Source organism: Alexandromys fortis, unplaced genomic scaffold (genome assembly GCF_014885135.2).
Source record: "Alexandromys fortis isolate MF-2015 unplaced genomic scaffold, M_Fortis_MF-2015_v1.1 scaffold_89, whole genome shotgun sequence".
Taxonomy (NCBI): Eukaryota; Metazoa; Chordata; class Mammalia; order Rodentia; family Cricetidae; genus Alexandromys; species Alexandromys fortis.
The window spans coordinates 4,534,249-4,560,747 of NW_026067973.1; the positions used below are offsets into that span (position 1 = coordinate 4,534,249).

General features: G+C 48.1%; 1 protein-coding gene across 2 annotated transcripts in view; it reads right to left on the minus strand.

Annotated features, from left to right (window-relative positions):
• Positions 1–26,499, minus strand: part of Zbtb16 (zinc finger and BTB domain containing 16) — a 181,529-nt gene that overhangs the window by 42,636 nt on the left and 112,394 nt on the right. For both annotated transcript variants that reach the window (XM_050156210.1, XM_050156212.1), the window contains exon 4: positions 20,070–20,156. In XM_050156210.1, coding sequence (XP_050012167.1) covers positions 20,070–20,156 — 87 coding nt within the window. The remainder of the gene's footprint in view (positions 1–20,069; positions 20,157–26,499) is intronic.

The following is a 26,499-nucleotide window of genomic DNA, read 5'->3' on the forward strand; positions in this document are numbered from 1 at the left end:
GAGAGAGAGAGAGAGAGAGAGAGAGAGAGAGAGAGAGAGAGGGGGGGGGTCCACACCCTAAGTGAAAGCCTGTAAAATAAGTTTGCTCTAAGCTGGAGGGGCGGAAAAGGGAAAAAATTCTGTCTGAGCATAGCCTATTATCAGTCCTGCCTGGTTGTCCCACTTGGGTTGGGTGCCCACCCACCCTTTTTACACTCACCTTGTGCAGTCACTGATAGGGTACCTCTGGCCCAGCCTTTCATCATGCTTGCCAGCTCCTGGAAGGCCAGCAAGGTGCCAATGTTTGGCGCTCAAACCACATCTGATAGAGGAGAGACTTGCAGGTGTGAGCAATCTCTTTAGGCACTCAACCTAGCAGAGAATGTGGGGCCGTCTCATGCGGCCATTCAGATGACAAAGGGTCACGGTCCGAGGAAACCTCTCCTCCTAACTTCTGTCCCCCACCTGACACTGGCTTCTTCAGTCTTGAATGGCTTAGCCTATTTCCCTCATTATTTTCCTCACCATTCAGAACATAATAGTGGTTGGATTTGCCTTTGTACAGCCTTCATCCTATGTACGGGGCAGAGCGTGGCAGGTGCAGGAAGTGAGCCTCAGGAAAGAAAGGAGCAGAGAGTGGGATGGGAGGGCGCGTGCAGGGCACTAGCACCACAGAGCACACCGAAGCCAAAGTCCCTGGGAATCCTGAGAAGAGACAGCACGGTTGCCACTTCAAACCTGAGCTGTGTTTTACCACCTATGAACAGTCTACTTTGTTCTGGGGTAATATTGGTCCTCACGTCACTCTCTTCGAGGTTTAAGTGCATGTGCTCCAAATATAGCATCCTATTTGTGCATGTGTGTATCTCTCTCTCTCTCTCTCTCTCTCTCTCTCTCTCTCTCTCTCTCTCTCCTGTGTGTGTGTGTGTGTGTGTGTGTGTGTGTGTGTACACAGGGAGTTCAGAAGTCAACATGGGGTATCATACTCAATTGCACATCACTTTTTTTTTTTTTTTTTGCTTTGTTTTTCCAGACAGAGTTTCTCTGTGTAACAGCCCTGGCTGCTGTCCTGGAACTGGCTTCCTGGAACTGGCCTTGTAGACCAGGCTGGCCTCAAACTCACCGAGATCCACCTGCCTCTGCCTCACAAGGGCTGGGATTAAAGTCTTGTCTGCCACCACCTAGTTATTCACTTTATTATCTATTTATTTATTTTGAGATAAAATCAGACAGAACTCACCCCCCCTTCAGCTAGACTAGCTGTCCGTCAAGCCCGAGTAATCTTCCTGTCCCAAGCCCACCCTCGGTGATGTCCCTGGACTTTATGTGGGTGCTGAGAATCTCACTAAGGTTCTCATGCTTGCACGACAGGTTCTTTACTGGCTGGCCAATCTCCCCTGTCCCTGGCATTCCCATTTCTCATTTAAAGGTTTCGAGACTTGCGAAGGCCGAGTAACTTATCCAAGGCCCTTCAGCTGACAAGAAGGAAGGTGATGTCTAGATCCAGACAGAGGAATCTTCCTACCAGGAAATGTGATTCACTGCCTTTGGTTAAGCACACAGCAAGTCTCTACTGAGTGACTACCTGAAATTAAGACGGCCAAAGGGTTAGGATGCGAGTGGTCTAGTTATCACCCTCAACTCGCAGGGTAGAAACAGGCAAGGATTCCGTGTAGGTGCATTACAGAATGGCAGAAGATGAGGCCAAAGACTAACTGGGGTGGGGGGGCTTTCCGGGCCACACAGTGAAGTCTGATCTTAGCCCTCTCAGAAGTTCTGAACTCTGGGGACATATGAGGATCTTTTAAGGATCTATGAAGATCACTGGTGTGGATCCTGATTCACAAGGTTCTTCCCATCAGCATCAATCAGCAGCAGCGGCATCAGTCACCCGTGTGTGCGATGTCTGTGCGGGTAGGTGTGCCTTCTCCTCTCTTACATGGATTCTGGGACGAGCTCTTTATCTACTGAGCCATCTTGCTGGCTCCCCTCACAAGATTCTGACAGGTACATGGGATGAGACAGGGGGATACTTTGAAGGATAGAAGTCAAAGATGAGAGAGGAAGCACGCACCACGGATGCCAACATTCTTTACATCCAGAACTCAGCCTGTGATGACACACACCCACAAAAGCTTCACGTCGACTTTTCCACTGCCACCAACCTCTAATAAGATGGAGCCGGCATTCAAGCAGTGTACTGGATGGAGCATGAGGGGCAAGCTGTAACCTAGGTTCCTCTTAGGCTTCAGACCAATAAACCACAAAACATACATCTATCAGGGAAGTAACACAGGAGGTGCTGCATGTAAAAACGTGGGTTTCTGGCCATCACGAGAAGGACTGCAAGCAAACTGACAGAACATGGAAAATATGCCCCTCAATCACTAGATCATGTGTCACATCCAATTGTATTCTGCGGCGTGTTGTTTCAAACATACGTGTGTGCTTTTCTCCCTAGCAAAGGTTAGCTTTCTGAGAATGGGGTTGTTTAAGGTTGGAGCCTCGCTTTCCTAGTTTGAAAAAATGCCAAGGACTTAGGACAACAGCTAATGGACAGAGCGTGAGTTTCACAGAGCTGCACAGCGTCAATGCCATGGTTGTTACAGGTCCCTGTAGACCCTCAAAGCTCCTAAGACTCTGTGAAGACCCTCATCCTCCAAAATGACTGGGGAGGGTGCCTGCTGCTGCTATAAAACTTCACAATCAGAAACAACTTGGGGAAGAAAGGATTTATTTCCGTTACACTTTCCACATCACAGTCCATCATTAGAGGAAGTCAAGGCGAGAACCTGGAAACAGGTCCTGATATGGAGGCCATGGAGAGACGCTCTTCCGGGTTTGCTTTTTATGGCTTGCTTGGCTTGCTTTCCTATACAACTCAGGGCCATCAGCTAAGGGGTGGCTTCACCCACAGTGAGCTGGGCCCTCAAACATCAATCATCAATCAAGAAAATGTCCCTCAGGCTTGTCCACAGGCCAATCTGATGGGGACATTTTCTCAACTGAGGTACCTACCCTCTTCCCAAATGACTCTAGTCTGTGTCACACTGACAAAAAACTAACCAGGATAGACAGCACACAGGACAGAATTCTCTACCCTGGAAAATTGCAGGCAAGCGGGGGAAAGGACTGTTTGTTCGTTTGTTTGGTGGTTGTACAAAGTTGTAGATACACTAAAAGACAGGGGAGTGCTCTAAGACCAGGGATTTCTGCCCCGAGCACAGAGTGTGTCTGTCTGACTTGCTGTGTGATCATGGGAAAATCACAGACCATCTTTAAGGTTCAGAGGCACATTCTCTAACCCCCCTGCTCCAGGTCTATGATTTAGAAATATATAGATTTTAGAATCCTAGGACCACTGATATCTCCCAACTGAGCACACCCTAAAGCCAGGCCAGGTATATACAAATGCTAATTCCAGGCCCCACTTTTGGGAGGTGGGGCAAGCAGCACCATAATGCCCTTTAAAGAGGCAAGCCTTCTTTCTAAGTAATATCCAAGCCCCCTCTGGACATTCAGGAGCATTCCAGAACCAGGAATGTAGGCTGGAGAGTCAGACAAGGTTAGCGCCAAGCCCTCACCTTTGAGACCAGCTCTCTGGAGGCGGGGGACCCATGAGGCATTTCAAATTCAAAACCACTTGCTGCTAATTCATTTGTCAAAAACATTTCACCGTGTTCCCCAGAGAGATGTCACCGTGACTCCAGGGCCCAAGGGGCAACTTACAGATGCCGTCTCCCCCTTTTCAATTCCTGTAACTAAAATGAATATGGAAAAGATAATTACCTTTAAAACATACTTAATACTCGAACACATTCTCACTACCTGCAGAAAACGAATGTTATCTGATAGAATCTTCCCCATAAGCTTAATCAAATTGCTATCTTAAAACTCTCTGGAGTCCCGTGAAACAGTAATAGAAAATCGAGGCAGAGCCTGGAAGCATTTTATATTTGTTTGGCTGAAGGGAAGGCATAGCCCATCTGACAACGGGCTCTTAGAGACAAAGTCATTTCCAATCTGTAATGGATCTTCTCCTGGTAGGGACAGGGAACATTTCATCTGACCCAAACCCACAATCCCTCTGTGAGAAAACTTTCCCCTAATGGTCACAAGAAAACATTCTAGAACAAAAGCCTTTTGTTATCCCCATCCCCTTATCACGGGCCAGGAGTTCATCAGCCCTACACTCCTTTTTCCCTAGTTGGGCCTAGTTGGGTATGTATGGAAATGCTTAATTTTGCTACTTAACTACAGATTTTAAGTTGGCAAATAAATTGATGCTTGGGTGTCGTGTCCCTCCATTTGCCCAGCCTTGGGGCAGTGTCATTTGTTAGGTGCAGAGAAGACATAAATCACCTGCCTAAATCTTGCCCAGGGCGAGTGGCCATTTGCAAGGCTGAAGAATACAGAAGGAAACAGCTTCAAGAAAGATTGAAGGTGGGGACGAGACGCGTTCCCAGCATCCTGAGCCTGCCTGGAATGGCCGGTGGAGAGTAGCCGCAGCACTGCCCAGCTTGCCCCGTTTGTCTTCCTGACAGCAGCCGGGATAGGGAAGCAATGACACCCTGGTTTCTGCTGCCTACTGCTTCCACCGTTCCAGAAAGAGCATTTGGGTGGGGATATGGCCCCTCTCTGCCCAGGTAAGGCACACCGGGCTTACGGCAGGGGGAATGTGAGGAAGCCACTCAGGGGGCCATTCAGACACAGGTTGGTTACTAAGCAGCCTTGCCTCTCACCACCCTACCCGTGCTTAAACCGAGGATGGGAAGAAGCAAGAGGGACCGAGGAGCACAGTCCTGGCTTCAGTGGGTTTTCTAATTTCTCTCACGTTTAAACCTATATTATTGATGGGATTTATTCTTTGTTTTTTTTGGGGGGGGGATTTATTCTTTGTATGAGCTTTTAGGTTTATACTGCCATGTCCTGCCCTTGACAGGCGACTCCTCCAAGGCCAGATGTGGGCTGACTTTTATGCTCCAGGTCTTCCAAGCACACAGCTGCCTAATCTCCTGACTTTGTGGCTATGGTACCCATCCAAAGGCACTGAAATTGAGGAATGGGGACAGCAAAGAGGCATCCCTGGGTCATCCTGGTCTCCCACCACTACCTGCAAACAGAGACAGTCTGCTTGGCCACAGTCTCCTGCATTCCCTAAGAGCCCCTATATGCCAAGTGCTACCTGTCTAGTCAGTCCTGTGCTAGAGCAGGAATGTGGGATTAAAAGGGACACTTGAAGCTGACTTTTATTTTACTTCAGATGTAATTCACCTATCCAAAAATATCTGCCCTTAGTTGAGATGCAATTCACACACCCCCAAATTTCGCCCCATGAATGGTTCTTAATGAATGCAGCAAAGTTGAAACCCATCACCACCGCTACTTCCAGAATGCTTTCATCCTCTCCCAGAGCAAACTCACAGCCATTGAGTAGTCGCTCACCCCTAAGTCTCTCTTCACTCCAGCCCCGGCTCTAGTAACTCATTCTCTCTGGGGCCTTCCCTATTCTGTACGTTTCACATCAGTGGGCTCGCATGACACACGGTTGTTTCCGCTTGCATTCTTTCATTTAGACCGCTTTCACGGAGCACGTGGCCATACTTCACATTTTTATGGGCGGATCCTATTCCATCTCATGGCTATACCATAACGTATTTATCCATTCACCCACAGATGGAAATTGGATCGTTCCCACCTTTGGCCTGCGAGGCAGCGGCTATGAAGAAGTCTCTTGCGAGTTTTTGTATGAGCATGTGCTTTGCAATGCCTTCTGGTTGAAGCTGCCTTTTGAGAATGAATTCTTAGAGATAGGGAGGGGATGGCTCAGCACTTAAGAGTACTTGTTGTTCTTCTGGAGTCTGGCTCCAAGGACCTGTGTTAGGAAGTTTACAACTGCCTGGGAGCCCAGGTCCAGCAGCTTCAGTGGTCTCCTTTGAACTACACAGGCACACAACACACACATAGCATTCGCTTATACACACACACACATTTTAGAAAATAAATTCTTGCTATTTTCTCATCGTTTGCTTCTCTTTCATATTACAAACTAGTAGTGTTGTATGTTTAAGACACAGTTGGAAAAAAAATTCAAAACTCCAAACTTACCTACTACCCTTTACTTGGGTCGTAGGAGGTGATAGCTGGTTATCTTTTACCAAGCTCCAGTCTCCTGTTTTTTATTGACTCCCTGCTGCCCTCCATTCTGGCCTCCACGGAACCTTCACCCTCAACCTGCAGGCCTTAGCAGCCGGCTTCATCATTTAGGCAGGAATCGACATTGCATCATATGAAATATTTAAGTTGTTTTTCTAAAAATATGCATTATTTAGCTTACAATCTATAAGATATTTATATTGTTTATCCTCTTACCCCCAAATACCTGCATTACCTATAATACAGTTGGGGAAATACTAAACTGTTGGGTTTTGTTTGTTTGTTTGTTTGTATTTTCCTCTTTTCTTCCATCACCTGGATACACATAGGCTGTTCCAGGCAATGCTGGGGTTCCTCTTGCTTCAGCACAGTGTAGGCTCTGGTAATACAGGACACAACAGGCTGTTCAAAGCTGAGAGGCATGCAGTCACAGCTTCCCTGCTTTAGGTCCTGATGCCAGCAGGTTTACCCCATTATTTTGAGGGGTACCTCTACATTCTTGTCTAGCTGCCCTACTATTATTGCTGTGGGGCTTGTTCCCATCGTCCCTGACCTCGCAAGGCTGGCACAGGCCCATGACAGGTTGCTGAGTTGTCCATTTGGCATCTGTCTTTGCAGCGAGGAAACTGAGGCACCTGTTGCGGGGACCAGGGTGTTTCTATCATTCAGGATTTTCTCTTAGCAATCTCCCTCAACGGGAAGGGTGAGGTGGAGAAGTGAAATTTTCCTAATTTATAAAGTGATTTTAGAGTTTCAGCATTATCTAGGTGGCAAATGTCTAATCACAATAATTACTAAAACATAGACAAGACAGAAAATAAAAGACCCTCTAATCCTGTTTCTAAAAATACTCTCTTAATATAAATAGATCATTCAAGACTATTACATCATAGCTCCTGTTTATATTAAGGCAGGTTTTCAGGTGGATGTTTAGAATCCTTGAACTTAAGACACTAATGCTTAGGCAACGAAAGCACTTTGCAGACTGAACCTTCCCTGACGCCTCTTCAAAATTCATTTTAAAATCTGCTTTTTTTTTTTTTTTAAAGACCTTCAAAACATCACAGACATCATTCCAGGTCAGGTATCATAGTTAACAGATTCTACAGCCATTTCATTCATTCACGATGCTTTGTAGTTACAAGTAAAGGCACATTCAGATTTCCTGACAACGCTGGAAAATCAGTGCTCGGTCCATAAAAGCCAAGTTGGGGGACAAAGCACCAAAGACGTCTGAGCATTTGCCACCCCGTCCCAGGGGTCAGCGAACAGCAGGCCTAACTGTCACGGCAGTGTGGCCGAGAAGGCAACCTGCAGGGAAAACCACAGGCCTATCTGTGCGGCACACACCTCCATAACTCAGGCCCCTCAGATGACAGGGCAGCGCGTGCAATCGATTCCCTCATCCCCCTGTGATCTAACTCCAAAGAGGTACCCTCTTCCTCCTCCTCCCCCACCTCCACTCCCCTTGGGTACCTCTACTTACCCTGCCTCTGTTTTGAATCTCTAAAATAATGTGACAAGTTAATGATTGCACAATTATCTAAATGTTTAACAGACATGTTATCTAAGTGAGTCGGATTGAGATTCCATCCCGCTGACAATAAACATCAATGGCGGAGCAGCAAGCGATAGGCAAATTATAGCGAACCCTGCAATTTCGATGCTATTAAATTTGGAGGAATAACAGCCTTGAGGCCTGTAAACTCTGAATAAAATAGGCCCTTGTGTTTGTCCAACTATTAAATCAAAATGCTACCAACATTCTAGAAAAAACAAGGCGATTTATGGCTTTTCAAGTTTCAGTTACACATAGGTTTCTACGAAGTCCTTTCCGTCAGCAACAGCAGGGGTGACAAGGGGGAGAGGGGCAGGTGTCAGAAGGGAACGAGCAAGAGCCGAGAGTGGCCATGGGAAGGGGCAGAGAAGCGTGGGGGACGAAGGCTAGCCACAAGGACTCCGACGGTGGGGCATTCTGCATGGAACTGGGCAGAAAGGCCATGGGAAGTCTCCAATACCATTTTGTTCACCGCTGGGAATCCACCTGCATCTGGCTTTGGCACCTGACCAGTCAGATTATTTAAACTTCCTGGGACCTGGGCTCTCCCCCACCAGGGATGCAGATGTACCGAAGACTGAAAGCCCACAGAGTGGCAAATGTTTCACTTCCCCTTCAGCTCCGGGAGCAGTTTTTAAATGGCAGAAGCTCCTCATTCTAGTCTCCTGTGCAGACGTGGTATGGGTTTAATGCAAAACTATGAAATAAAGCAAACGCGATCTACAGTTTGCTTTAGAAAGAAGCTGCAGTCCTCAAAGCAGAAGCGGCAGCAGCAGCAGCTACTCCAAGATACACACTGCTCTCCAGTAGTTCTGAGCCAAGCATTTTCCAGATACTGTTTTATTACTTACAACAGATGTCTATTAATACACACATATTATTATTATATTACATAGTATATATTATGTAGCCCAGGTTGGTCCCAAACTCAGCACATAGATAGCTGAAGGTGACTTTGAAATTGTGATCTTTCTGCCTCCATTTGAGTCCTGGGATTATAGGCTTGTATTACTATGCACAATTTATGCAACACTGGGGATTGAGCCCAGGGTTATGCAATGTTAGGGATTGAATCCAGGCTTTGTGCATATGAGACAAACAGACAAACTGGGCTACACCCCCAGTGCCGTTTACATATTTCTAAACACAGTTTTTAAATACGAAGACAGGCTGAGAGAAATTCACACCGTCAAACAGGATCAGATCTTAGGCTCTGCCCTGGATCACAGAAGCTCTAAACAGCGATTTTTCTTGCCCAGTTCCCATACCCTCCATGTGAGAGTCAAAGAAATGAAGTCATTTTTTTTTTCTGTGTCATAAGGTTTTTCTGTGGCAGAAATGGGATCAAAACCTAGTTTTCCTTTCTCCTAAGTTATTGTCCCTTTCAAGTATCATGCTGTCTCCCTCGATGCCAACAACAGTGTCCAAACATCATTTCTGTCATGGTAGGAGGTGAGGGACAATGAGGCCCCTGTGGGTCCTGCCCACTGCTACTTTTCTACCCCAGAATCCCAAGAAGAATGTCTGTCATGGTTATTCAAGGTGAGCCTCGAGTCAAAAAGCTTGAGTCTTTTACAAGCTGTCTGGTTCAAGCCTTATTACCAATCCCCCAATAATCAAACCCCACTGATTGGTTTCAAACACTGCCTAAGGTAGTGATGCTTCACAGAGCAGTGTGGGGATCCAAAGGTGGAGGTTTACATCCACACTACCAGTACTGGGGAGGTGGAGGCAGGAGGGACCAGAAACTGAAAACTGGACTTAGCTAATATAGGTGGGTTTGAGACCAGTGGACTAAGTGAGGGAGGGGACAGAGGGACGGGGAGAAAGGGAGGGAGAGAAAGGAAAGAAGAAAAGAATAATTGAGGTTGTCAAGATGGCTTGTCAGGTAAACGTGGTTGCTGCACGAGCCAGCCAACTTGGGTTCCCTGTCCCTGGGTGTGGGCACAGAGCTCAGTGGTACAGCACTTAACACAGCACACACGAGACCTCAGGCTCAGCATCCAGTGCCACACAAACAAAACCCAATCTTTACAAAGAAAAAAAAACAAACAGAAAAAGAGAAGTACTTTGGGTGGGGGTGGGTCTGGAGAGTTGACTCAGCAGTCAAGGGGCGGGGCTGGAGAGTTGACTCAGCAGTCAAGGGGCGGGGCTGGAGAGTTGACTGACTCAGTAGTCAAGAGCAGGATTTTGCTCTTGCAGCGGACCCAACTTCAGGTCCCAGCTCCGGCACCTGCCTTTTACTCCAGTTCCAGGGACCTGACACATCCCGGCCTCCTCAGACACATGCACTCCTGTGGAATACCCCCACCTGCAGGATACCCACAGAAGTGTACATTCACATAATGTAAAGTAACTCTCTAAACGTACTGGGGAGATGAGAGGGGCAACAAAACCACTCCGTGTGGTGGACACACGTCATTATATACAGTTCTAAGCCTACAACACGGCCCACACCAAGACTGCGCCGAATATCAACTATGGGCCAGGAAGTGACATGCTTAGTCCATGTAGGTCCACCAGGCTGGGGTGGGGTGGGTAACGAATGAGCCATGGCACTGTAGGATGCTGTCAGCACTGGAGGCTGTGACGTGTGAGGACAAGGGCTTCCTGGAAAGTCTATCCCTTTTAGGCAACTCTGTTTCAAGCCTCAAAACTGCTCTAATAAAGAACATTAATGCTAGGTTTAAAATCAGTTGTAGGGGGTACCTCCAGAAGGTGGCTGGAGGGACCCCGGGAGCACACAGGGCAGAAGGCAGTTTGCACAGACCAGCAAGTGACAGCTGGGTGGCCCCTCCCGGCTCTACAGCAGGCAGCTTCCGCAGAGCAGAGAGATCTGTGCTTGGAAAATAAAACTCTATATTAGGCATCAAGCATGCCTTTATAGTAACAGCATGAAATTAGGTCAAGAGTAAATCTATGCTGGAGCACTGACTGTACAAACAGCAGCACATGACCTCCCTCCCAAAGTGCCTATGACGTTCTGTGGCCATTCTGGGGTTTGAGCTTCCTCGTGTTAAATTCCTTGGCACGGCATGTGAAACGCTATACGAATCACCTCTGATATTTATAAAAGTCAAATGCTATTATGCTTTCAATGATGAGGGCCTGCCAACCAGCATGGAGTCTGCCTGTCCTTCTGATGACTCATTGTCCTGCCCTCCCCACCACCTCCCACCTTGGGCAGGGGCCCCAGGCCCTTTCTTCCTTTTTTTATTTCATGTAAAGTATCAAGGAGATCAAGGTTATTTCTCGTCATCTGTTTGCCCTTCTCTCTCCTGCCTCCTCTAGGGCTGGGCCCTGGGAGACAGAGACAGTGCTTGAGGCCTGGATCCTGACACCCTGACATGGCTTCTAGGTGTCCAAAGTGTCCTTCTAGCCAAGCTCAGGTCAGCAGATAAACAAGGCTGGCTGGCAATAGTCCTGAGGGAAGGACATGTTGGTTTTACTCTTTAAACCCTTGACTCTGTCTCTACTTATCCTTGCATTCCTCCCACAGCCAGCCTCCATGAGGAGCCCTTCAAACAAGAGCTTCCCCTTCCCACCTGGAGATCAGTCAAGGGCACGCCTCGCTCTTTGTAAGTGTCATTGGCATATCCAAGGTGAGACATGGACCAACACACAAAGATGGAGACACCATTTGCAAGACCCAAGGAGTCAGACAGCTGCTGGGCACGTATAAACCTCTGGGACGGTTAATCTCAATTGTCAACTTGAATGGGATTGGAATAACTCAGGAGACACACCTCTGGGTCTGGGTTTGATGGCAACTCTAGAGAGGAACAACTAAAGAAAGATCCACCCTGAATGTGGGCAACATTATCTTCTGAGCTGGAGACTTGGGGAAAGAGGGGAGGGAAAGGTGAAAAACAGATGGATACCTCTTTCCTATATTTCTGCTTCCTATTCCACTAAGATGCCAGGAAGCGAAGAGTGCCAGCTCCACATTCCTGCCAACAGGAAGCTACCTGATGCCATGTCTTCCCCACCATGATGAACTGTCTGCCCTTCAACTGTGAGCCAGAATCAGTCCTTCCTACCACTGTGGTGCTTCTTGCCAGGTATTTATTTGGTCACAACAATGAGAAAAGAGGCTGACAGAACCTTCTTCCTAAGACAGATGTGTCCTTTGAGCAAGTGTTTCCCAGTGCCCACTCCCTGGTGGAAGGGAAAGGCAGAACCCATAGTGCAGTCCTTGTCCTTGCTGGACATGGGGTATATGTCTCAATCCATGGTCCCCAGATTGACAAACCTGCTTGAAGCCAGTTTTAAGTCCATGACAAGCACTGTCTAAACATTTGAGTTTGGCTGAGTGGCCTCCCCTATCACACAGCAACGTGGAAACTAAACAGTTTTTTTTTTTCTAGGCCAGTGAAAGAAAGTCCTTCTTATGTAGTCGGGGGGGGGGGGGGGGGGGGGAGCTTGGGCAGAACATGAAATCATGTGAGTTCTAATTCTAGTTTGGAATTTTTGTTCTTGACTGACTACCTTTTCCAAACATGGATTTTATGCCTCTGGCATGCGTATCAGATTCAGTGCCCATACCACACAGGAAGAGAAGACAGTGCTTATCGAAGGGGCTCTGGGAGAACCACGAGGCACTCATTCCAGCTCTGTCCTGGACTGGTACTTCCCCACCCCCTAGGTCTCGGCATTCTCCACCAAAGCTGAGGGAGAACTAATGCCCGCCTTAGTTTCGAAGAGCTGCCAACTACCCGTGAAGGCCAGCTCGTCAAGTGTCCACATATAAGGCCAAGTTCAACTTCCACACTCATGTCCTTCAAGTACTGTGACCTTCAGGAAAGTAGGATCCGAGGGTAGTCACCATTATGAGTGACATCCACCCGGCACCTGGCATATCGAGGGTGGCGCCCCAAAAACTCAGCGGGGAATAAACAAATAATGGGACACACAGCGGCATAACCTCTTCCAATGGACAGCAAATGAGACTGTCAACAGGGAGGACCTTCTGGCGCAGGCTGTGGTAGGGGCAAGTTCCTGGTCTAGTTCCGGGTACCCAGGGAAGGCAAACCCCAGGAATGATCTCCAGCACCTTCTGTCTGCGATTCTTTCATTATGGGGCTGGGGAAAAGAGTGGGAGGGGCTAGAAAGTCTGATGAGAAGGCGGGAGACTCAGAACACCTAGGTGTCTGATAGGGGCAGACGTGAGATCCCACTAGCAAACTCTTGTCCTCCTGTGCCCTCGATGGCATTGCCCTGGCCTCCCCTAAGGTGTGATGGGGACACGCCTGGCGCTGCTTGGGGCTGGAACACCTGCTTAACCCTGGCCCCGGGTTCTGCAGTGGTTCAGTCGTATTTAGCTATGGTAGGGCAACGGCTGTGTGGGACATTCCAGGCCCTGGGCTCTTTGTATCTATCAAACCTGCCACCTGAGTTTGTTCAGAGCACAGACCCTTTCGTGTTCTTACTACTCTCAGGTGCACCTGAAGGGCCACGGCGGTTGTGGGCTTGGCAGGCATGTTAGAGTTGATGTCTCGGCTGGAGGACATAAGTGAGATCCCAGAAGCCCCTACCCTCAATTTGGGAAAGCAGCTGGATGTAGTTGGTGTCCGTATCACCAGCACTGTGGACATGGCTCTTCCCCTCTCCACCTACCCAGTGAGGGGATGAGGGTTCTTTGTCTCCAATAAGGCTTGGAGGATGCAGTAACAGTGCCCATAACCACCATTTCCTGAACTCCCACTTCGCACAAGGCCCATGCCTAGGGCTTCCATGAGTTATCAGATCAAATCCCTATGACACCCCATACACCTAGGCACCACACGTTTCTGATACTGTGGTGAGCAAACTGAATTCAAGTTAAACAATCCAACCTAGATGATCAAATAGACAAAGCTAAGGCTGTGTGACACCAGATTCCAAGTTCTGGGCCACCATACACTGGTACCCATGACTCTATACTCTCGACTTAAGGTTCCTGGAGTCCAGAGGCTCCCTTTCCTTTGCAGTGTGCTACACAAGCCAAGTCACTCCACTAGGACCCACTTCGTGAGAAAGCTTTTTTTTTTTCTCCCAGAGATCGTCCCACCTACTCCTCTGCTTCTAGTATCTTGATTCTCCCTCAATGGCCATGAGCGTGTGCACCCATGTCTATCCTTCCGCTCCCCGATGCTATCTCTCATCCCGGCTGGTACACAGACCATCCTTGACCTTAATTCTCCCATAGTCACACCAAAATAAGCAGCTGCCCCGAGTTCCATATGGATGGCCAGAACTGACGGGTCCCACGTGGGACTCTTCATGGCCTCCTAAGAGTGCCTGCCTTCCCTCTGGGACATGATGAAGACTGTCCCAGCCACTCCCCTTGAGCCCCACAGCCAAGACAGTTCCTTTGCCCTCGGATGGCCACCATCCGGCCCTGTCTGCTGCCCCTAGGCCTGTTCAAGTCTCAAGAGGGAACGTACAGTGGCTTGAACAACATTATGATTTGTAAAACCCACTCCTAATTAGTTTGACTTTGAATAAAGAGGGTAATTATTTTTAAATTTATTAACTGCTGCCTGGCCAGAGAAGTTTCCAGATCAAATGACAGGAGAGGCTATTTCTGCTCAGTGATGTAGCAATTTATATTACTGATCGGTCATTAAAACCTCGGGCATAAAACCACTTGTGTTTCTTGAGCCAAGATAGTGTCCGTGTGTCAAATTTCAAACCCAGAGTATAAATTAAGCCATTAATGGTATTTATCAGTTTATCTGGACTTAAAGAACTACTTATTAATTTAAGATGGTCCTGCTACTGAAGCCAGGAGGTGCCCTGGGTGTGCACAGGAATGTACGCGCACACGCATGTGTTTTCTCACTCGGGTTTGACTGAACAGAGTAAAAAAAGGAAGGAAAAAAAAACCCCTTCTGATGTGTAAATGAAGCACGAGCCTCTCAGAGCTGCCTGGCTGTTAATTCTTCGCTGCTCTGCAACCCAAACATTTTGGAAGCAGCAGTGTTTTGCAGTATGTATCTGTCATAATATAAAAGGTGTAAAATGATCTCTGTTTATCTCCTCAAAGTCTTTGCTGTACCCAAACAGAAAACCCGAATGTGACAACAATGCCGGAGCCCAGCCCCGCCATAAGGATGGCCTCCCTGAAACGCCAGCCAGAGCCCATGGAGACCTCGGGGAGGTGGGGAGGGGGGTGGCATGTGCACCAGGATAGAGATCCAGGCTAAGTGGAGTCAAAGGGGGGGAGAGGTGATGGTACCATCTGCTTAGCTGATGCTGGAACCGCAGCGATCTTCTACTAGATTCAGCTGGGGGCTCAATCATAACCTGCAAGACAGCAGCTCTTCCATGGCGTGCAGTGTCCTGTGCTAGCTGTTACCGCCCCGTGTGGAACCCTGGGTCAGGGAATGCCCAGGCCAACCTGAATCAGGGAAATTATATCCTTGCCCCAGACGAAGATGTGGGCATCAGGGTGTTGGGAATCCTTAGTTAAGTGGGTCATGAGGATGGCCAGGGCAGGGCCATGAGTTAAGAGGCAGCACAGGCTCTCTCTGACCTCTGCAGTCCACAGGCTCACAGGCAGTGTGGCAGGCCATGATGTGGGCAGCTGAGGAGTTACGGGGAGAGCACTGAGGTAGGAGTCAGGTCATGTTCCAGCTCTGCACTTTCTGATGGGTACCTTCTAAGCCTCCACCTTCTTGTCTGTAAAATGGGTCGGCTAAGGTAGGTGATTGATAAACAATGTATCAGAAGTATCAAATAGTACCAGGAGGACTCTTTTCTCCTCAGGGTCTCCATTCCTTCTCTCCAGATCTCTTCTCTGTTCTGTTAGTCTTCTGGTGACACCTGCCACCTCACTTGGCTTGTCTGTCTCTGATGGCATTATCATCATCATCATCATCATCATCATCAATTATTATGACAGGGTCTCTCTATGAATTCCTAACTGTCCTGAAACTCACTATGTAGACCTACTGGCCTTGAACTCACAGAGATCCACTTACTGACTCCCAAGTGCTAAAATTAAAGGTGTGTGCCCAGCCAGTATTATTTTTAATATTCCCTGGAACCCCTCTCCTGGGTGTGTGGGTGTGTGTGTATGTATGTGTCTATCTGTGACAGGGCCTTGTGTACTCCAGGCTGACCTCAAATTTAGTAAGTAGTTGGAAATGATCTTAAACTTCTGATCCACCTGCTTCTACCTCTGGAGATGCTTGGATTACAGACGGGTACCACCATGCTCTATGTAGGCCATGTTGGGTGGGGATGGAACCCAAGACTTCTCGCTGCCAGTAGGCACTCTGGCAATTGAGGCCCAGTAGAGATGAAGGGAGTTTGCATGGTCTTTCACTGACATTAGGGCAGCCTGAGGGGTTTAAAGGGGTTTGTCAGGAAGTACCACCTCTAGTGATACAGGATCCCTGCCATGCATCAGGAGGATGCTCTGGATAAAGCAGGCTGCCTTGCTCAGTGCCCGTTCTGTAGTAGTAGGCAGCTGATGCTGTCCTGGGGTAGCTTTGCCAGGCCCTACACTCAGTTTCTACCCTGGTCTTTTGTCCCAATTTTTCCACTCTTCACCCCTGCCAGAGCTTAGTTTTCTCAATCTTTACTAAGAAAGTCACATGTGGTCCTACTAAGCACCTGTCACTTTATCTCCACGTAGCCGATTTCTCTCAGACCGATTTCTCTTTCTATTGGTAGAAAGCCACATGGTCTCTGAGAGAAAGTGAAGTAAGTCCACAGACAAGACCCCAGTGTTCCTGGAACATGGCTATGCTGTTACCACTTCCCGGACACAAGCCAAAGGCCCAGCAGGCAATGAGTAAGCACCTGGGTCTGTCTCTCAGAGCAACCAGCCTGATGCTTCCCCTCAAGACACTACTTCCCCAGCCTCTGGCTTAGAAGGAAGTTTGTTTCCCCCTGTTTTCAAATTTCATCCACATGGACAGGGTGAAGCTACCTGACAAAGCTGGCTCAAAATTCCCCTCAGCCACCCCAGGTCAGAATTCCCAGAGTGGGATTCCTGAGTCTGTGTGGTCTAGCAATCAGAAAAAATGGCGCCACAATCCGACCCAGTCTTCCTTTGATCCTCCAGGCTCTGTAGCTGCTTGTGTCCAAGATGGCTGCCACCAGTCTCTCTTTCCCTATAGGTTCTCACCACTTCCCCACTGAGAAGGAAGTCTGGATTTCTACTCCTTTAAATCTGGGACTGACCTGAGACAATGTTAGACAGAAAAACAGAGCAGAGGCAAGACCGTATGTTTAGAGTTGTTTTCCCAGCTTGTAATGGGGCTGGCATCCTATGCTTCCTGGCTCCTGTAGCCTGAGGTATTGTCTTCTGTAGAAACAGGTAGAGGCTGCTGGACTGCTGACAGGCCATGTTGGAGGAGTTCTCAGTCAGGTGTGTGAGTGGAGAAGTCACCTGATACACACCCCAGTGGACTATTCAGAAGGTGCCAGCCCCAGCTACGGGCCAATGGCAGCCACAGGGGAGTCCAAGTGAAAACCACTGCTGGAGCAGTGTTTCAAACAGCAGCTAACAGCTGGAACGTCCTCTGTGGTCAGCTCCCAACACAAGTGTTCTTCCCCAGTCCTCCTGGGGAGCTTAGGGGTATAGCTCAGTGGTGGGGTGCATTCAGAGAAGCGTGTGGCCCTGGACTTAACCTCCAGGGTTCTCCCTAAGCCTCCCCCAATGACCTGTCTTCCCCTTCTCTATACAAGTTTGTGTGTATACAGATCTACATGTATTTATAGATCTATATTTATCTATCTATGAAAATACATGAGGTGGCATATGTGGACTACCGGTTTAGTCTTCCCGACAATGACAGATTACATAAGCACATGCATACATATTCACTCAGCTTTGAAAGCTATGACACACATGACATGCGACATATCTATCTATACTTTCAAAGTATACAGTTTGATGGATTTTAGTATACCTGTGCAATCATCACCACAATCTATTCTAGAACATGTTTGTCTCCCCCAAAAGAAACTGTGTATCCTTCAGCTGTCGACCCCTATGTAACCACCCCCAGTATCTGCAGCTTCTGGTATCTACTACTGTACTCCAGGTCTGTACAGATTTGCCCATTCTGGACATTACATATGAACGGAGGCCATATAACACATGGACTCTTGTGTCTGGCTTCTGTCAGTGAATGTTTTTTAAACTTTAGCTGTGTTATAGCATGTGTCAATACTTCAGTCCTTTTTTGCAACCAAACCCTATTCATTGCCCTTGTGTACCTAGTATTTTGCTTGTCTGTTCATTGACAGACACTGGCTTACTTCCACTTGACTGACGCTATGGATAGCCACATTCAAGTTTCTGTATGGACACGCATTTTTATCTCTCTTGGTAGAGCTGGTCTTAAGAGCTTCCAGGTGGTTCTCCGAAGTGGCTCTGCCCCCCTCCACCTTCCCACTGGTAACATTTGAAGGTTTTGGTTTTTCCGCATCCTCAGCAACATTTTGCCACTACCTCTCTTTTTGAAGAGTCACATCCTGGTGGGTGAGTGGTATCTCACTGTGGTTTGATCTGCATCTCCCTGGTGGTTAATGGCACGGAGCATCTTTTTATGTGCACTTGGGCTGTGTCTATTATTGGAGTTATGTGACATTTCCTTTACTTATGTTCTACTTTAGCTGTCTGTATTGTATTTTCAGCTTGTAAAAGCTCTTTATGTTTTCTAGCTATAAATTTAACATGCGATCTACAGATACCTCCTCTCCCCCCGTGATAGTTAATCTTCAGAGTCGACATCACTAGACCTGCAGTCCCCTGGGAGATACACCTCTGCCAGGTCTGAGAAGGTGTTTCCAAAGAGGTCTAACTAAGGAGAGACAGAACAGACTTGTAACCTCAAACAGTGAGCCAAAATCAACCCTTCAGTCCTTAGGCTGCCTGCTGTCACCGTGGTAAAATGAAACAACTGACCTGCCCCTCGGAAGGACTCTTAGCAAACACAAAATAAACCCCGCGTGCTAGGGTTGAGAGACCTGCCTTTTTTCCATCCTCCTGGGCCGCTTTGCTCTCTGTTCTGTCCGCTGCTCTTCGGAACTTACGAGGCCTCACCTGGCCTAAAGACCTTTCCAAGTACAGGTTCCTCTGCCCAGGCACACCTCCCTCCCCCCCCCCCAGGGGCATCTGAGTGGCTCACCCTTCCCTTTAGGCTTCTACTCAGATGTCACCTTCTCAAAGAAGCCTTCGTCCATGACCATTTTATCCCAAATCCCACTTTTCTCCGTTTCATTTTCTCCCGCCCAGCTGCTTTGGTTTTCTTTGGCTGCACCCACTTGACATTGTAGCCTACACTGTGGCTCATACTATGTCCCAGCACTCAGTTCCGTGAGAGTCAGAATTGTCTGTCTCATATGCTACTATGTCCTAAATGCCTCCCCAGCAGCCTGGCGGCACTGCAGGAAGGCAATAAATATTTGTTACATTGTATCAATCAACTCCTATTCATTAAATGCTTACTATGAGTCACTCCGTGAAGCGCTTCAGGTAAAATATTTTTATTTAATCCCCACAAAGCACTGTTTGACAGATCTATACTATCATTGCTCCACTTTCCTAATCGATGGGGAAACCCAAATGGAAAGAGATTAAGTAATTAATCCACAGTTCCACTTAGGAACTGTCCCAGTCAGGATGAAACCCCGGGCAGTCCCGCCTCTAAACTGTCACACTTAGCCCTGCTTCTGACTTCAGTAGGCTCCTGCTCTCTTTGATGACTCCCTTTCTTCATGTGTGACTTAAGAGTAGCTTACAGGGTTCCTGAAAGAAGAGGGATCATGGAAAGCAAAGAGAATAATGCTTGGCACTGAGTGAGCAACCAACCAGTATGAACGCTGGCCACGATGGCCACAAGGCTGTCAATCATGGTCATGAGATGATGCTGATGCTGAGCGATCTGCACTGTGGAATCCAACAGGGCTCTATCTCTGTCAGTTAATACTGTCCAAATACATCCCTGCGTGTAGATGGAGGTGTTACAGCAGTGGGGATCAGACACTGTGGCGAGATCAGAATATCCGAATTTCACCAGAGAGAGGGTGAAGAGGTTTCTTACCATCATCAAGGGGAATGGGTGCTTAGGCAACACCACAGACTCCTAATGGCCTCAGCAAGAGCACACAAAGACACCTGGGGAAGATGGAGGCTCAGTGGCTTGTTACGGACAGAATCTTGGCCTAACTCTGAAGAGCTGTTCTCACGGGGACTGTCCTAGGTGCAACCCTTGTCTAGCCCCTATGGACAGGAATCTACACAAGACCATTCCTATGCACAAAGACCTTGGGCATGATGATACCGTTGCCGGGATGAGGATGTCACCAAATTCCCTGGACCTCCTTTGTACTAAAATACTTTTTAGTTCGGGGAATGGAGTTGGGGGACACTCACCAGTATGGGTCTGTCTGTGTGTCTCCAGAGCATCCTCCTTTGAGAACTGGGCACCACACTGATCACACACAAAGGCTTTGGCACCCGCTGAAAGAAAGAAAAGATGGTTAATGTTAGAACCATAGTTCATAGGGCCGGAAGCGTCCTGGAATTAGGAGAGTGGCTGGGATACAAGGTGCTGACTCCCAGATAATCCATAGCCCCAGTAGTTAGCCCTGATCTGCTTGGGACAGGTGACTACTCACCCAGGTCTCCCAGGAGAGAAGAAATAAAATCAGCAAGACTAAGACAAACTAAGGCAGAGTCTAGGCAAGATGCCTCATGAAGACGAAAGGCTAACTCTGCTGGGTGGATGGACAGGAGCAAAGATACCAACAAGAAGGGACATCACTGTCACCTTGTTTTTCATAGAAAAGTCCACACTACTTATATTTGTAGACAGAAGTTTCTGTCCCACCTGGTTCCACTGCCACTCAGTCACAAACAGAGGCTTATATTAATTATAAACTGTTTGACCTATTATTTGGGCTTATTACTAACTACCTCTCTTATGACTTAAATTAACCTATAATTCTTGTCTATGTTTAGCCACATGGCTTGGTGCCTTTTCTCAGTAAGGCATTCTCATCTTGCTTTCTCTACATCTGGCCAGTGACTGACTCTTTGCCTTTCCTCTTCCCAGAATTCTCCTAGTCTGGTCGCCCCGCCTGTACTTCCTGCCTGGCTACTGGTCAATCAGCATTTTACTAAGCCAGTATGAGTGCAAAATCTTTACAGTGTACAAGGGCAGTATACCACAGCATATACCTACAAACCTTCTGACTCAGTATGTGCAAAATTAACTCCTCAGTGACCTCCTAACTGCCTCTTGTATCTGGCCACTTAACACCCCTGTGAAATTTCCCAGTACTTGAAGGTTATGTCAAACCACTTCCTAGTACACTCGGCTCTTGTTGGTTTGCTGTCTCCCATGCTTCATTCTTCCGCACCTACTCCTGCAGAGTAGGCTGCCATGGCTCCCCGAAGGGGCTGCCTTCCATCCCATTACTGCCCATCCTTCTACACCTCCTCTGCCTCTCTGCATCCTTGGACCCTCAATCCCTAGTCATCACTGAGGCCTCTGCTTTGATACCCGTGTCTTCATGACTGGGCAAGGTGACTTGTCTTTCTTTGGCCACACCTTTCTGTGAGCCTGACTTCCTGACTTTTATCATCTTGTCTACTGCGCTATCTGCTAGATTCATGGTGGGAGCCTATGAAAACCTAAACTGTATCAGTATTCTTAGAGCCAGCATGAGCCGTACTTAGAAAGATCAAAGCAACACTATCACCATATCAATGTAAAACATCACACCGCTGGCTCAATAGTCTTCAGCATCTCATCGAAGGGTCATCACTCTCAAGTCTTGGTGCTTTTTCTTCAAAATGTCTTTACTATGCATCTCTCCATTGTGTAGGGGACATCCTCACCTACCCTGACCTTTGTGGTATTATGCTTGGAACACTGGAAGACTCGAGGTTGGATTTAGGTTGTCTGATCCTCCCTGGAAGGCCATATAACTCCTCATACTTCTTTATGGAAGAGACTTGTAATCTGTATCGGTTCTCAATTCCTTCATTTTACCTCTGGATCTTCCATAACCTGACCCAGCAAGCCAAACAACTCCATAGCCAGACTGTCCCTCATCACCTTCTCGAGGCATTACCTGGCTCCCCAGGTGTGTCTGTCCTAGGCTCACTCCCGTTTATTCTGTGCCATTTCATGTTCCAGACCATGCACCAAGGTCACACCCTCCAGCCCTCACTGCTCCGCCCCTTCCAACCTGCTCTGTGCCAGCCAGTGTGTCTGAGCTCTTCTATATGTGAGTCTGAGTACCTTACCGGTACCTTATAGCCGCCTAAGTGCCAGGCGATGTTTTGCACATTTGTAGCCCCTACTGCTATTTTCAATCCACCTAGGATTTCCCATAGATTGACTATGTATCAGGCGTGGTGCTAAATGCTGACTATGAATTACTTCATCAAGTCCTAACAGTAACATTTGGAGTATACACCCCTACTGCCCTCCATTGAGCAGATGGATCACCTTCAGCTCAGAGAGGTTACGGATGTGCCAGCTGTCACACAGAACAGAGGGTAGACACAGATGGGAATCTCAAGAGCCTGACTCCAGAACTCTAATCCTCCCTACTTTCAGCTTTTTTCGGGGTCCCATCTGCAAAGATGCCTTACGGATGGCTAGGCAAGCTCCCCTCTTCCTTCTGACGATTCCACAAAACCAAATCCAGTTTTCCATCTTATGTATCAGGACTTCGTGTCAGGCTGCACTTAGAAAAATCGGTCCAGGACATGATGGTGCACAGCTGTAAGCCCAGTACCCAGGAAAATGAAACAGAAGGATCACAAGTTCAAGACCGGCCTAGGCTACATAGTAGGTCCCAGGTCAGCCTGGGCTACAAAGGAAGAACTGGCCTCAAAAAAAAAAGTAAGTTTGAAAATCGGTGTCTCAAGGAATACAGATCAAAATACAAAGACTTAAACACCAAAAAAAAAAAAAAAAAAANCAAAAAAAAAAAAAAAAAAAAAAAAAAGAGTGTTTGTCAATAAAGAGTATGAGGATTGCAGAGCCTGAGGGCCCCAGCCTCACTGACACCTAGAGTCCCAATGGCGAGCAGGCTATATGAATCCTAGTGTGTGTTCAGAACAGGAGCTGGCTGAAGGAATGGGCGGGAAAGCACTCCGGGGCAGATATGCTTTTGATATGAAATTGCTTTTCCTGAAGAGACTTCAAAATAATTAGCCATCTGCCTCTGGTGACTGCGGCTGAGTTTCACCTGGAGGCAGGAGGAAGCCCACCACAACCTCTGGGTGTCCCTGGAAGCCATAGGATATCCTCAGGCCAAGCACCTGGCCCGTGGCTTACAGGGCTTTGAAAATGAAGCCAAGAAAAACTCTACGGGGATGGTGGCAAAGCGATGTCTGTGTGTTTGGAGGTGACAGCTAGGACCACTTTCATCCCTGTTCAGGAGAAGGGGTACACAGGAAACACTTCACAAAGCCGAGCAGGTCAGGATGGGGGAGGAGCTGGGCTGGATGCAGTTCCAGCTCCCTCACAATGAGCAACTTCCCCTTGGCCTGAATCATTACCCATCAATGATTTCTGGTGGATTCGCGAGGGATCTGATTCTCTTTGCTTGTATCTGTTCTCCCAGCTTCCCAAAGACGACTGGGAGGGGGTAGGCACCTCGTGGGCTCCAACACTGCTTTGGAGCCCTGTAATCACGATCGAGTTAGGACCCCAATAGGGCCATGAGCTTCAAAGGGATGTGGTGTGGGGAGGTTCTTAGAAACAGCCATCAGTGAGGCCGCTAGTAGCATCTCACTTTCATGGCAGATGAGCGGAGAAAGGGAGGAAGGAGGGAGGAAATGAAGAGCGAACAAACACCGTCACCCAGGGTTCAGCAGAAGATATAAACATAACAGCACACACCATCTACCAAAAGACTGCTTCCTTGGTCCCAGCCTGACCACATCTGGTGGCCTTCAATGTCACCTTCACTCCACACATGCTGAAGTCACGATATTAAGCTCAGTGTGTGAAAAGTCTCTCTCCCCAAAGGACTCTGGGCCAGCAGTCTCCATGCTAAACTTGGCCCCCACGACTGACTCCCATTCACGATTCCCCAGTATTCCTTCCACGACTGCCCAGAGACACTCACATCCTCAGCCTCTGCAGGGCGAGGCACTAAGAGCAGAGCAGACACCAGATGAAATCCCCCCTCCCAAGAAGGCCGTACATTAAACCGTCTCTGGAATGGCTGGCTCAGAGGCAGAAATATTTGGCAGCCCTGAAATTAAAAGTGATAAATTTCCTCGCCAAGCTTTGATCGATAATAGAGGCCTCATCTGTTAATCAATAAGACAGTCTCTGCCTGTTTACTGTGCATGTGTTGTTCACTGTTGCCTTCGGTATGTTAGGTTTGCATTCAAAGCAACGCAGATGGGGATAAACCACACAGCCATTCCTGAAATGCATGACTGTGACATCATCCAGCCCCTGAGACGTTTCAGTGGAAAGGCTGGGGGTGGAGTGTCAAAGGTGGCCATGCCACCTGAAAGAGGGTGGGTGTATATGGGCCTGGCAGCAACACTGACCCCCACAAAATGTCCTGGGGCTCTCCACAGAGCCAAAAACTAGACCTCCCGGGACACAGCTCCAAGATGATCATGACTGTCACATTCTTCCCACGTGAGGCTGTTTCGTGGGTACCCATCAATAGAGTCAGAAGGCGATGGCACTGTCCTCATGGAGCTTAAAATCGAGATGCAAACACAGTTGTATTTTTTAAAGCAAACCAAAACAAGGCAGGCAGTAGTGTATGGTAGAGAGACAAGCTGGTGAGGAGAGACAAAGGGCAGGGCTGCTGTTTTAGGTGGGGACAGAGCAGCGGCCTCAGATGAGCCGGTATCTTTGTGGAGAGAATGGAAGAGAGGAGGCAGAAAGAAACAAGACCACTGTCATGGAATATTCTCTTGGCAAAGCAGGAATAAGGAAACCAGGGTGGACAGAAACAGGGGGCAGTGGGAGGGAGCAGCAGACAAGAGCTGAAAAAGGGATCACTTGGAGAGGAGATGTTAAACAGAAGAGGGAGGGGAACAGGGGAGATGGAAAGGGAGTCTGCCCCATCCAATCCTTTCTATCAATCACAGTGAACTAAGGAGAACTGGGGCCCAGGCCTGAGTCAGACACTGGATGCTGTAGATATCACACAAGACTCAGGTCTTCTCACCTCACTGAACCTACGGCTCCCTGGCTACTCTTTACATTTTTAAATTACATTTATTTATTTATGTGGGGTGGGGCATGCTATGGCAGGAATGTGAAGTCAGTGCTCTCCTTTCACCATGGCCCAGGGATAGAACCCAAGTCCTCAGGTGTGGTGGCAAGTTCCTTTATCCAGTGTGCCATCTCGCTGGCCTCTGTGTTGTTTCTTTGAGGCAGATGCCAAATATTAATAAATCTGAAACTCTTTGTTGCTGGGAGCTCACTGATGCTATTAATGCCCCTAAAGGGGTTTGCATTGTGATTAAGGGACTGGGAACTGGGTCCAACAAAGTAGTCCGGATCTTGGCAGAGGAACCCACTAGCTACAACACTCAGGAAGCTATCTAACCACGAGCATGCCATCTTATCTGTAAAATGGAACCCAGAAGAGTAGTCCCCCAGAGAGCTAATGAGGGAGTCAAGTGCACAGCCTCCTGACTGGGTGGAGACAGAGGACCAGTAAATAGTAGCTATCCCATCAGTACCACCCAGAATTCCTTTAAAACACTGCCTCTGTGCAATTAAAGTATGATTGATTTTACTGAGATTCGATGCACTGTTATTTGAGGGCCATTTATCTTGTATAAAGTGAGTCTCACGTTTGTAAAGACATATTTCAAAGCACACACACACACACACATACACACACGCACCTCCCTCGTCCTGTTGGTTTAAAAATGAGTGATTGTTTTGTTGAGGGGAACAGAAAAATCTGCCATAGGAACAATATGTCAGCATCAACAGCAACTCCGTTACCCAGCTCTTAAATCTTCTGGGGATGAGGCCCTGGAGCCTCCTGCAATGGGCCTGCTTCCAGGTTCTGCCCTGTCTTCCCCAGCACATTGGAAGCTCTGTGAGAATAAACTGGAGTATAAAACCAGTCTGGGATGGAGAGAGTGGGCATTCGGAGCTCCGTCAAACTGTTGCCTGGGGTGTAACACTCGAGTCCTGACTCTACACCTTCTGGGTTCTCTACGGCCCCTTTGTAGAAACTATAGGACCTGCTTTCTCCCTGAGCCTCAGGAAGAAAAGACTAGAAAAGTGGGACTCCCATTTCTCTTGGGAATGGGGCAGCAAGTCCTTTCCCTTTAGTGTACTCTGAGCCACCCATCTCCGCGCAGGCTTCCCTCAGGAGGCAAGGATGGGCACTCAGTGGCTGGGGCTGGCAGTGGTTTCCTTTGCGGGACACCCTTACCTCCAGGTTTACCTGAGGGTCGAGAAGCCTGATTGTTACTGACAGATAAACAGACACCCTTACCCCTGCCAGATTCCCAGGGACCCTCACATCCCAGAGCCCAAGGAAGTTCTCAGTATCACACTGAGGTACAGAGAGTTGTCTGAAGAGAGCCACTTCCTCCAGCTGTGCGCTGACTTCCTGGTGCTCTCCGCAGGCTAGGAAGGAGGTCACATATGGATGGATGCATTATCGGGCAATGGTTTGGTGAGAACAAAAGATATAGCCTGGCTGAGGCTGGAGCTGGTCTAAGGTTTCACGAGGGGGTGGGGGGAAATCCCACCCTCACTCCCTGGCTCACAGAACTCAACCAAAACCAGCCAGAGGCACTAGCAAAGACATAAAGCTCTATCTAAATGTCAGGATTCCAA